At 40.1% G+C, this 13,088-nt stretch overlaps 2 protein-coding genes across 2 annotated transcripts in view; one reads left to right on the top strand and one right to left on the bottom strand.

Annotated features, from left to right (window-relative positions):
• Window positions 1–1,154: 1,154 nt before the first annotated feature.
• On the bottom strand, window positions 1,155–3,472 carry LOC108055139 (dynein axonemal intermediate chain 4). Its single transcript, XM_017138368.3, has 4 exons — window positions 3,203–3,472; window positions 1,696–3,137; window positions 1,429–1,644; window positions 1,155–1,371 (listed from the first exon to the last, which is right to left on the bottom strand). The coding sequence occupies exons 1-4, from the start codon at window positions 3,464–3,466 to the stop codon at window positions 1,155–1,157; spliced, it is 2,139 nt and encodes a 712-aa protein (XP_016993857.3). The 5' UTR covers window positions 3,467–3,472.
• Window positions 3,473–6,272: 2,800 nt separating this feature from the next.
• The window catches only part of LOC108055142 (uncharacterized), a 48,201-nt gene continuing 41,385 nt past the window's right edge, over window positions 6,273–13,088 (top strand). Inside the window, exon 1 of the mRNA XM_017138375.3 lies at window positions 6,273–6,672. Within this exon, the coding sequence (XP_016993864.2) occupies window positions 6,624–6,672 (49 nt within the window). The 5' untranslated portion in view covers window positions 6,273–6,623. The remainder of the gene's footprint in view (window positions 6,673–13,088) is intronic.

A 13,088-nucleotide genomic window follows, 5' to 3' on the forward strand; every position in this document is an offset into this window, starting at 1 on the left:
TGGCTACAACAGTGGAAAAAATATAAATATACACCAAAAAACTTAGGTACATCCAGAAATTCAAAAATTGTTAGTTAAACAAAAAGGTTTAAAGTTAAAAGGTTTAACAAAATATTGATATTCTTTTATCTTAAATGTCAGACAAAATCAGTTTAATCTCAAAGTTTTAAAATCTTTATTATGTGATCTCAGTTTAGTTTTGTTTTCGTTCTGAATCTTTTATCTTATCGTCAAAAACGTTTAATTTTGAAAAACAATGGGTTTATCTTATGAACATTTCTTCACATCTAAGGCTTAGTACTCACTTCAATCAAAAAGCCTACGAAATGAAAATCTCCATACGAAATTTTGATCACGAAATTTTTCGCCTGTCATTATACCCGTTACTCGTAGAGTAAAAGGGTATACTAGATTCGTGCAAAAGTATGTAACAGGTAGAAGGAAGCGTTTCCGACCCCATAAAGTATATATATTCTTGATCAGGATCACTAGCCGAGTCGATCTAGCCATGTCCGTCTGTCCGTCTGTCCGTCTGTCTGTCTGTCCGTCTGTCCGTATGAACGCTGAGATCTCGGAAACTATAGAAGCTAGAAGATTGGCATTTTGCATGCAGATTCTAGGAATTCCTACGCAGCGCAAGTTTGTTTCAAAATGGTGCCACGCCCCCTCTAACGCCCACCATCGCTTATATACGATTTTAAAAATTTTAATATTTTGGAAAAGTAAAAATGCAGTTTTATTGTGTTTATCAATACCTATCGAAATGTAGAAGAAATTTTTCAAATCGGACCATTCGTTAAAAAGTTATGCGTGATCAACGTTTTCTATCTCTATCTCCATCTCCCTCGCACTCCCTTTACCTGAGTAACGGGTATCTGATAGTCGGGGCACCCGACTATAACGTTCCCTCTTGTTTTTGTATAGAATAGTTCGTTTCGTTGCCTTTTTGATTGAAGTGAGTACTAGGCTTAAGTGGGAAAATTAATTCTCAAATTGGGAGCATTTGTTCCTGAGTTTTATCTGTACTCAGATTTATTTACATTGAATATGTATAAAAAACTTTCTTTAAAACTTTAAAAAATATGTATTTTTGTGACTTTATTAATCTCATAGATATAGTGTTTATGATTTTTTCTCTTTCACTTATTTCTCTATCAAGCTCTAGTTTGTTTCTTTCCTCCGGGATAGCCAAAGTAGCCAACGCTCTTCACCTGCTTGCGGAGATCGGGTTGCATGGACAGCGCCTTGAAGATGGCTCTTTTGAGCTGCTTGTATTGAAAGTGTGGGGGAAAAGGCATGTCCTCGAAGGACAACATCAGCAGGTTACCAGCCTCATTTCCGACGGCCAGCGAACGACCACAGTGGGTAAATCTATAAGAGAAATTAAAATTATAAAATCATATTAAAGGATTCTAACTTCAAACTTACTTGAAAGTAGTGTAGAAGATATCTGCATCGATAACAGTGGAGGACACTGGCTTCATGGTGCTGTTGCGCAGATCCCAGATGTCCACAGTGCTGCGACTGAGAGAAACCAGGATGGTGGAGTGAGTGCGACTCCAGCGGGCGCAGTGAACTGGGGACAGATGATGCTGGAGGGTCACGATGGGTAGAAGGATGCCAGCTAGCCAAATACGAATGCACCTAAAACGAAAAACATTAATATAACTCCCTAGAAATCAGGATAATCCCCACCAATCACTGCCGCAGGTGAGGTACATCCTTGGTGACCAGGGTGAGAACTCCATGCAGGCGGCGGGTCCATCGTGCACCTGTCGCAGTTCCAAGTGCTGCAGTGGGTAGTTTGTCGAACACTTGTATAGGGTTCCCTCATCGGTTAGAACATAATATATATCCGCCTGCACGGGATCGAGTACTATCTCCAAACACTGGGGATTCCTATTTGCCAGTAAAGAAGCCGCCGGAGGCTGTCGCTCGATGGGAATCCCCTCCAGCTCGCCCTCCGCCCGCTGCAAACGCTGCTGCTCGAAACCCAGCATATTGGGGCTATTAATCAACCTATATTTGGTCACAGCACCCGCTTGGGAGGTAGCTAAAAATGGTGTTATATGGGGATTCCTCGAACCCACATCTCCCTCGAAATAGATCCACTTAATAGCCGTTACAGGTTCGAAGTGCGGTGAAGAGGAGCGCTGTGAAATGGCCAAAGGAGGCAGATCCTGACTGGATATATCCCTTACCTCAACTCCACCATTATGAAGACCAATGGCCAAAAGTTGAGGTTGAGTGGGTGAAAATTCCACAGTGACCACGGGCACTTGATAATTGTAACGCCTCTCCGGGTTCACAGGGTTCTTGATGTTCCACACATAAACCCAGCCACATCGGGGTAACTTACCCACCTTTCCATGACTATAAACTCCATAGGCCACGGCCATTATATCACCATTACTGGGACAGAAGCTCACATCGCTCACCGCCTGATGAACTTTCCTGTTCGATGAAGGTGGACTCAATCTCCATAGTAATCCCAATCGATACTTGAACTTCACATCCTCAGCCAGAGGATCTGGTAATGCCATATTCCTATATCTCCTCTGCTGAGGTTCAAACACATTGCTGGCCAGGATGCGCATGGTCAGCATGAGGGCCAGTCGAAATCCGGGAAGACTATTGATGGCCACAAACTGATCCACTCCTCCAACGTGATAAGTGGTTATCTCCATCTTCTTCTCACCCTGAACCTGCACACTCGTGGTGGATTTCTCAAGATCCGTATAGGTATCGTACATCTCAAAGTTGGAGACATAGGAACCCATCTGTCCAGTGGTCAACCTTTCAGTGTTTACTAGTCTGGACTTCATTAGCGCCGTCATGGTTTGAGTATCTGCATCCACGGTTCTCCTAGTTTTATCTATTCCCGAGAGGAGTTCTTCGTACTTTAGGTTATCCTCCATCACCTGACGACCCTCATCCGTATCCGCCAAGGCGGTCATGCTCCTTCGTTCAAAGAGCACCATTATGGGAGTCTTTCGGAGGAGAACCTTAATGAACGGAGTGCTTGGAGGACGAGCCGAGGGGGCGGAACGGGCAGAGGCAGCAGGTTCCTTCAGATAATTCGGTTCCTCCAAAGTGGGTGACATGGGTTTGTCTAGCTGCAGCTTATAGAGATTTATCTGGGGGAATAATTTACATTATATATTTATATTTCTTAAATTTTTAAGTATTATAAAGAACCTACCCCCAAGGCAATATCATCCAGCGAAGCCCTCATCACACATTTCGTACGATATTCTGGAGTTCGTAGCTTCTGCAGCTGCTGCTGCTCAGTTTCAGGAGCCTTCATCACCGGATGCTCCTTGATCATCCTGCTCAGCTGCTCGAAATCCGCAGTGCGGTAATCCTTCCTCAAAGGTCGGGACATGTTTTTCCTCAATAAATTAAAAAATAGCTCGTGCCGGCGTTTCCTCAACTTGTTTATTGTTCGAGTTGCTAGTGCAGACATGGCAACACAATAATAATATATGGCTGCTATAACTACGGGGGCTTCAGATTACAACATGGCATTCCATTAGCAGTCTTACACATGACTGCTCTTTTTGCATCCATAAATATTTATAACACATATTTTAAATCACGCAACAAAGGTGCATAATAAGGAGGTGAAGATGCAAAGTTGGATTGGTTATGGTGGGTAGTATTTCAGGGATTAATTGGGTTTAAAAAAACCATTAGTTAGTCCAAAGAATATAGAGCATTCCAAATATTTAGAGCATTTTTCTTGGAAAACTTCTATAAAAAAGAAAACAAATCATCGACAATTGGAGCTGTGACCTGTCACTAGAAAAACCCCCGAACCGGAGAAAGGAAAAACAACAAACGGCTACCAACTACCAACTTCACTCCACAAACTAGCAACAAATGAAATTTGTATTCGTATTCCAATTAGACGCGTACCAAAAGCAATTTGCCGGTGCAATGGATGTGTAGTAGAAGAATAGTGGATAGTAAATAGTATAGGGTCTTTAATTCCGCCACATAGCCTGACAATGGCCCAAAGATGAGCCGCAGCGGAGAGGAAGCACTTGGCCATATGTACGATTGTGAGCGGTAAGCCATATGAGTACACAGGAAGAAAGTTAGATTATTTGGGAAATATTATGACAAGTTAAATATTTTAGAAATAATACTTTTGGAATATTATTTTAGCATTTTATAGATGCGATGCATAGAAAATCCTGATCCTAAAATTTATGCAAGTAATTTTATACCAATATATTTCGATCCAAAATAAAATCCTATTCAAACAATTCTTAAGGTGCTCAATTATTTAAAAGGTATTAGGAATAAATCATCCATATATCATAAACATATCATAAATAAAATTAGATCAATTGGTTAATAAATTTTCTTAGATATTTTTTATAATATTTGTAAGAAAGAAATATTATTATTTTTAAAACAGAGTCTTAAAATAATAGTCTAAATTGTAGACTTATAAATTATGTTCTGTGCAGATATAATAGAAGTCGAAAAGAAGTTGTTTATGTTAATTTGGCTTTATGCTTCGCTACGCTGATTCGCTTAATGAACAGGCAGCAAAGGAGGCAGCACGATAAAGAGAAGGAGGAGGAGGAAAAGGGGCCAAACTAAGGAGATAGCCGAGTGCAATATGTCAAATCGGAGGGGCAACCGGGCGAATGATGGCCAAGAAGAACAGGCCAAGTTGGCTTGGGCCAAATGCAGGAACCGTCAACGCATCAAAGCGTTAAGCAATAAATGTGCAGGCAGCAGCAAAAAAGAGTTAAAACCCTAAAAATATATTCAAGAAAGGCCAAAGACAATAGCCGCCTGTCTTGCAGGTTGCGTGCATTATGAACTCTGCACGAGCCAACGATCATTATTGTTATTGTATTGTTGTTGTTGCTGCCGTTGGTTAATGTTAATACCCTTGTTGTTGTTGTGGCTGTTACACATTTTGAAACGAAATTCACTGAACCGCCACCAACGCAACGCCAACTGAGACGTCGACTTCGACTTCGACTTGGCTGCGACTGCGCAGTCGAACACTGAATTAACCTGTCCATCTTACAGGTGTTAAAAAAAGAGAGACAATTTAAAGCAATTTACCAAATAAGTGTCAACAAATTAGTCAAATAAATAATGAAGAAATCTATTGAAAATCAAATTTTAAGGTGTATAAAAGTATGCAACAAAATATTTAAAAGCCTACATTTTAAAGGATTTATTTCGAAAGAGAAAATTATATTTTTCACTGCATAACTTTAAAGATTTCTTTAAATTAATAATAAATATCAAACCTAACTATTTTATGAAACTTAAAAAATATATTTTAAACTTGATATAAGAAATACTAAATTTCATTAAAAATTTAATAAATTAATATATTAATTATAATTATACATATTTATATTAAGTAATTATCTCAGACTTATATGTAGATTAAGGTAAACAGCTTTGAAAAACAGAGTAAACTTCATATCACCTTAAAATAATGTACATTAACACTGCGATATAAAACCTCATTTTGTAATAGCAATTTAATTGACTTGTCACCTTGTAAACAAGAAAACAAGTAATCAAGCTTTAAATGCAGCTAGTTTATACAAAGCGCACCGAGTGTTTGTGAAATGATTAATATTTTTGTAGCCACATAATTCTAAGCCACTATACCATGCAATATGACAGGTTTAGAGCCTGTCCAAAACTCCAAAACCGACTTAAAACCCCGGACGGGTGAAATAAAACGCTCGTTTTTTACGAACATCTAATTGTGTCCACACCCTGGAAACCCATAAAACCCGCGTCGGTTATCTCGATCTTGCATACGCCTTTTCATATGCTCCACTCGTATGCCATATGTCGCTCGTTCTCATTCATATCGGTTCGGTTTTTACACCTGTTTTATGTCCCCACTGGCCCCAATGTGCGATACCCAGACGCCGACTTCGACTGCGACGCTTCCCGAGTTTTGGTGTAACATATTTTCTTTTTCGTTTTTATTGTGGCACGGAGCGTGGAAGACTAAGACTCAGACTCAGTAAAAAAAAGCAGCAACGAAGAAGCGACGGAGCGGCAGCGCTTAAGCCGAGCTCGGAGATTTTTTTCGTAACAGAAAAGCGACTTTTTATTCGTTAATTAACCGTCGAGCGGGCCAGAAGTCCGAGTTCCCCAGCTGTCTCTCGAGTCTACCGAGTCTCCCGAGGAAGGGGCGTGAAAAGCGCTTAACGGAAGTGCAGAAAAATAAAACCGGGTAGCTAATTGAGCACACACCTTGGGCAGTGTGACACCTGAGACCCGACCCCCTAGCAAAAAAAAAACAAATCGAAATCGCTCCATATAACACCATAACTTTCCTTCGGAAGCCGGGTGTTTTATGTCTCAATTTGACGAGCTGCAGTTGTGTTTTAACCACCTAACTATAACCATCGTGGCGCGTGTGCTTAAAAAATCTAAGAAATATAATCGTAAATCTATATAACTCAGGGAACTCTGCTTCCCCCGTGAGTGATTCGAAATTTATGCTAATCCCTGGTGTCAAACGTTAACAGCATTTCGCAATAGAAACAGACAACATCCACACCCGCATAACCTAAAACGTGTGTTCACATAACGAAACCAATCAGACTTCAGATCTTATCATGTTGTTTTGGAAGAAGCGTCTTCAGCGATCGAGCAGCTCTTCAAGCAGTAAGTCCGAGCATCTCTTATAAAGTTTTTGGGGGATTGGGCAACAAGAAATATGATTTTGCCGGGCAGGTGAATTCCATTTCATTTCGTTTTTAAGCCAAGTTCGAATATTTCGACTGGCTCTTCGTCTCTTGATCTGCATAATTTGCATCTTAAAATTATTATTATTTCTGATTCCGATTCGGTTTTTGGTTTTCGGTTTTGTTGTGGCCACCGACTGGTTTTATTGATTTTATTTTGGTGATTCCCTGACTCCCTTGCGAGTAAACCAAAGATCATAAATAACAACTGGTGGGCTTTATCACCCACAAAAGGCCTAGACAAATACAAATGAGAGCGAGAGCCCCGCGGGACATGAATAATAGCTCATATCTCATTATCAAACTTCTCACCGAGGTGTTCCCTTTGTGAATGATGCTTGCCAAAAAGATTTATGAATGAATTTAATGTGTTTAGCATAATTATGCAGATCACCGCGAAGCGAAGATAATATCTCACTGAGGTGGGGACTTTGGGTTGGGGAATAATAGAAAGATTTGACAGACTCACGATTAGTTGGATAAAGATTTGAAAGCTGTGAAGGGCTTTAGAAGAAGTTAATATAATTATGATCAACATTTCTAGGAAATCTTCCCTGTATCATTAAAAATACTGGTATCTTATTTTAGGATTTTTATTGTTGAAAACTTAATTTTTATTTATAGGCCCAAACTATGTATTTCTTTTCTATGTTTGAATACGATTTTAGTATTTCCAATTCCCATACTTATATTCTTTATTTAGTAATTAAAAAAAATATATATAATAATGGTGGTTTCCAAATAATTTTATAAAAGGAGAACTTTTATAAACATTTTTTGTTCTTTTGGTGTTTATCAGTAGGTTTTAACCATACTCATTGTAATCCTACCCACTCACTTCCACTCCTTCCCCTTTTGTGAAAACCTAAAACCCGCAGTCAGGTGTCATAACACATTTGTCCCAATGGTCAACAAGGTGTAACCAAGCATCCAGCATCTCCATCTCCACACCGAACCCAAGGAATTCTTATGATTCCCCTTCTCAACTCATCTCTACCCTTTTCAACCGTTTTCCCCACATTTTTGTGGTTGCGCCTGCGCTTCTCTTGTTGTGGTTCTCCCATTTCACTTCTGCTCCATAACTTTCCACCTAAGTGCCGACTATCTGTCTGAGTCTGGGGATCTTAGTTCTGGCGTTTTATTTGGGAGAACATGACTTTGACTTGTGGTAATTTGATGTTAATGACAATCATCAGCAGCGACACAAACAATAACAACAACAGGGGGGAGACATCCACACCGTCGCCTCATAAAGGTGGTAAGGTAGTAAGTAATCCCCAACTCCCGAGGCATTTTTATGTGCGTTCCGTTCCCGAAAGTCTAAATTCATGGCCCCTAATCGGCTTACCCATATACATAGTTCTCTTTACCCTTTTGCAGTTGACACTCTTGGCTATTTCGTCCATTTAGGCATTTGTGTTATTAGTTCGTGTCTAGGGTCTTCTGATTTCTGTCCCTTCCTTATAAACTCCCCATCAACTCGCTTGTTTTATGGCTGTTTCTTGTGGCCCAGTGCCAGATCAAAAAATGAGTTCAGCGTTTTGTTGTGACACTTTAATGGCCTGCCGAGGCCCCATTCCCCATTCCCCATCGAGATGGTTATCAATATTACAAAATAGTTTTCGGTAAAGCGTGCTGGATGGGTTTGGAATGGTAAACAGTCTAGAGGTTCTTAACTTAAAGGTTATAGGCAAGGTGGATTAGTTTAAATTACCATAAATTGTGGTTTACTATTTTTGTAAAGTCTTTGTATCTGTTTCCTTACAAAACAGCAAAATATATATAAAATAAAATCTTACTTAGTACTGTGTTTAAATACAACATTTTCTAAAAATTAGTTTCTTATTTTAACGTGACTTTGTAATTCCGTTAAAATTTTTATAAGGAACCTTTATGTCATATTGGGTTTAATTCCCATAAATTCCACTTGCAAATCTTTCACTTAACCAATCTTCTCACTCTCTCAATGTTTTTGGCACACCACCTATCATAAGTGGTTTAATTCCCATAAATTCCATTTGTAGATCTCTCGCTCTCTCTCTTTATAGTCCATATCCCAGATCTTTGGGTCAGTCCCCCTCACATTCCCCTACATTCCCTCACATTCCATAAACTGGGGCCTCGAAAATCGTCTGCAAATTGCTCATAAATTACATGAAAAACCGTCGCAATGCCAAAAGCTGCACCTACACCATCATTATCAGCTTGTAAATAAAAAGACTTTATCAATCGTTAAGCCGCAGGGCGGAGGCTCTCGATCCGGAGTTGAAGTCCGGCACCCAGAGATCCGAGATCGAAGCTCCGATTTTTAGCCCCGAAAGCGACTCTCTCACCTAATAACATAAAAGTTGTCAGAGGGAGGAGATGCGATGAAGATGAAGATGGAGTGGAGTGGAGTGAAGTGCAGGTAAAGGTGAATCCACCGAAGGAGTATGAATCCCAGGCTCTTCTCCGCTCCACGGTTCAAGTACAAATATTTTTATTTATGATTTTACAGATCAGCATATTGCTCAATAATTTCACCGGCAACGGCAACAAAATAACTTTCAAATTACGCCTGCCGAGGGTTCGACGCTTAAGTGCGCCAATTTTGAGATTATTATTGCCGGCTGCGTATGCAGATAATCGTGACCTGAACCTTAAGGACCGCAGTGCCCATAATTCAACGCGGTTTGGTTTTAGGTATTCCGAAAAAGAAGAGTTTGGAAATCCAGGTTTATCGCAGATTGGTAGATAAAACCAATGTCTGCTCATCCCATTTAATTACTCTATTTGGCTTAGTTTTTTCTGCAGCCCAAAAAGTAGTTATGATCTACCGACTCTTTGGGGCGAGTATTTGGGGCAGCTTAATATTTTCCCATAAATTATTCGGGGCTAAGAGAAAATTACTTTAAAATTTATGGCCCCAGAAGAGGAACGACCCGGCATCTTACACGCTGATTTGGCCCTTTTATTTTCGGTTAGTTTCTTTCTTTTCTTTTTCGATGTCTGGCCTTTAGGATCTGAGGATCTGAGAACAGGTATGAGTATAAGTAGTTCGTGGTGCCCCGACTTGCGAAATGCAATGCAATGATATCCGCGTTCCGAGGGGGCGGGCCCCTGGAAAGTTCGCACGATTGATGATCGACTGGCTGAGGGGAGGAGTATTTTGGATTTCGGAATGGTATACGGATGGAGTTCCCCAGTTCTTCAGTTCCAGACTCCCTGGGCTCCGATGACGCCGTCCTGTCACCGCACTGACATCGCCGTTTATGTAATTACCGTATCCCCCTACCAATCTCAAGCGATCCCAGCAGATCCGATATGATCGCGATCGCACACACAGCTCTTTGGGCTTAACTGCAGCTTTAGCTCCGCTTGTCGGCCAGCTTGTAATTATTTTCTACTTAATCTTCATCACATGTGAAACATGTCGAAAAGTTAAGCGCTCGGCATGAGGCGTTGCCTCGGAACACTCCCCACTTCCCATTTGGAGTTCTCCATTATCCATTGTCCATTGCCGGGGATGCATTTCATCGCTTTTCACTTGCACTCGTCGCAAGTGAGACTTCCCCAGCCATTTCCAATTGCTAATGACTTGAGGAAATTGCCAGAACTGGAAACTAATATTTTGAGGAATTTATTAAACGAACTCTCTTCCCGAATTTCACGGTTTTCAGGGGGTCTACATATTGGGAAATATATAGGAATTTTTTGATATAATACAACAAGATATTATATTACCTTTATAAAACTTAAAGATCTTATAGATATGATCTTAAGTTGGGATTATCTCCAAAAATAAGAAATAAATAAGATCTGTTCAAACTACCATAACTTTTTACGTGCCTGCCTTTACTTTTTTCAAGATATAAAGATGAAATAAGATCTGCAGATAAGCTTTATACACCGGATAATATCTGGTGCTCGTGCTCAGAAGCCCCGCTTAATAATTTATTCATATTTTACGATGCGACATTTCGGCTGCAAGTGCATAATAAGCGATTCTTTCTTTCTTTTCTTTATTTTTTCCTGTTAAACGACAAGAGTGAAGCCTATAAACATTCATTGTGCCCCACAAAGCGACCGAGTGGCATGTATCACGTAATCGTCTGGCAGTCACATGGAACTGGATGCACGAGCATCCCATATAATACCATTCCGACCCATACAATCCTCATAATCTGTTATCTTTCAATGCCTCCCCGCTGGGCAAAGTGAAAATGAAATGGGCTGTGTGCGTGCAGCAGATCACGCCCCTTCTCTTCTCTCACTTTTGCAAGTGCATATGGTACTATATATATATCAGGTGAATTTCGAGGGTCCCACATGGAGATTTTTTGAGAAAAAGAGAGGGTGGGTCAACCTCTGACCGAATTTCCAGCGATAATTATCGGCTGGCGTGCAAATATGCGGAAAGAATGCTCGCTGGGCATTCGCATTTTGTTCGGTTTTTGTTAAGTTTTCATTTCTCTTGCTCTTTAAATGGAACTAATTAAATTCGTTGTTCGAAAGCGTTGAATTTCGTGTGTGTGAGCCCATAATTGGGGCCTTCAAGCCGCCCGGGAAACGCCCACAACTGATTCCGCTCTAATATACTGCCCCCTTGCCCCATTTCAGTCGCCACTTTGCACTGATTTAGTGTCATATAAAGTTGTAAGTGAAGATTATGTTACCAGAATTAATTGCAGCCAAGGTGAAGGTAAAGCCAGGATGGGGAATCAGAGGGGGGACGAGACCCTCTGGAGAAAGAGAGACTGCGTCCCCTTTTCGCCTTCGCCAGCAGAATGGGTATTCTCCGTCTGGTTCTGGTTAGTCCCTCCCATCCTCCCATCCTCTACTGTCTTTCTGCTGACAGCACGTGCTGAAGTTGTTCGGCCCCCTCCTCTACTCCACGCCCCTGGAGTGGGTAGCCCCCGCCTCTGTCTGGGCCTGGGACTTTTCTGTCAGTGTTGTCAAACTTTAATGGCTAAAAAGAGGCTAAAAAGGGGAAGGCTACTTCAGTAGCTACATAACATTGTAATTAAGTGAATATAGTAAAAGATATAGGTAGCTTATAAGCTTAAAATTATTTCAGTTATTTTGTTAAGATATTTTAATGATTAATGAAGTTAATCTGACTAATATGATCTTAATTTACTCAACATAACATAAATAAATAATAGAAAAAAGTTTAAAATGTTCAGAGAACTTTACAAACTACAATATTTTAGATAATTAAAAAAAGCTTTTACAGAACCCCTTGATAATAATCGAATAAAATATTTAAAAAAAAATTAATAAATATTATAGCCACTCTGAAACGTAAAACAGCCAAGTAATCATCACTGCTGGCTGGTAATTTTTATAATTTAATTGACAAAATGACAGGTTTACTCAGAGAGTGTTCCGTGGAAGCCTTAAAAAAAAGCAGTCAATTGAGGCGATATTGATTTTGGGCCCACACATGCGAGTTCCACAAGGATATGAATGCCATGATATGGACTTTCTTGGCTCGTGTACTTCATTTAAGTGCCGTTTGGCACCAGGTCGGCTACTCAACCTCTCTGGGGATGGGTTGTAAATTGAGTTCCAGCAGGATTCAGAGTCAGTAGCTTCCTTTTTTGGTGTGCAGGTGTGTGTACCGGCGGTTGAGATTTAATGTCATTTTCAGGGTGTTTCAGGGCACACTCCCCTGCAAATTGCGAACAAATTATGGAATTCCACAAATTGTGATTTGCATGAAAGGCAAAAGGAAGCAGGAAGTGGAAATCCTGCAGGAAGCCCTGCATTGTGCTTTAAGCTTAAGCTAAAGCTGAAGCTACGATGGGAATGGGAATGGGCTCACTCGGCCATGTCCTATAATATAATAATATCCTTAACGTGGCCTTTTGTTGGCCCGGCTGCTCAGCAATTCAACTTCATTGGCTTCATGGCTCGCTTTCCGAGCTCCATTCTTTGGCTGTTTGGCATTCCGTTTGATGCACATTAGATAAATATTCCATATTTCAATGCTGGCCAGCAGGGCAAACAGACGCTGCTTGTAAGGATTTGCACTGGGAAAAACGAACAGGTGATTGCAAAATTAATTATAATAATGCAAATAATATAAAAGCGGATAAAATACAATGTTTTTAGATAAGAATTCTTCTTTTTTTATGCTTTTTATGTTGTAAATAATCGAAAATGAGACCAGAGGTTTATAAACTACTGTATTGTAATACAAAGAAGCTAACCTAATAATCCCCATCTGCTTCACGATGATTTGTTACATCACAATTTTTGCAAAAAATTACAAAAATAAAAAGTTTAAATTTAAATGATAATCGATCGGGAATTTTATTACGAGTTTATCGAGGTATAACACTTCATATTCTG

The sequence above is a fragment of the Drosophila takahashii genome, chromosome 3L (genome assembly GCF_030179915.1).
Source record: "Drosophila takahashii strain IR98-3 E-12201 chromosome 3L, DtakHiC1v2, whole genome shotgun sequence".
Taxonomy (NCBI): Eukaryota; Metazoa; Arthropoda; class Insecta; order Diptera; family Drosophilidae; genus Drosophila; species Drosophila takahashii.

What these genes read in the sequence shown, in the direction of transcription:
- LOC108055139 (XM_017138368.3), bottom strand. Translation starts at nt 3,466, where the DNA reads ATGTCTGCACTAGCAACTCGAACAATAAACAAGTTGAGGAAACGCCGG. An exon ending in TGGATGATATTGCCTTGGGG is followed by an intron (nt 3,138 to 3,202) that starts GTAGGTTCTTTA and finishes TTATTCCCCCAG; the next exon opens with ATAAATCTCTATAAGCTGCA. An exon ending in CTCACCTGCGGCAGTGATTG is followed by an intron (nt 1,645 to 1,695) that starts GTGGGGATTATC and finishes TTTTCGTTTTAG; the next exon opens with GTGCATTCGTATTTGGCTAG.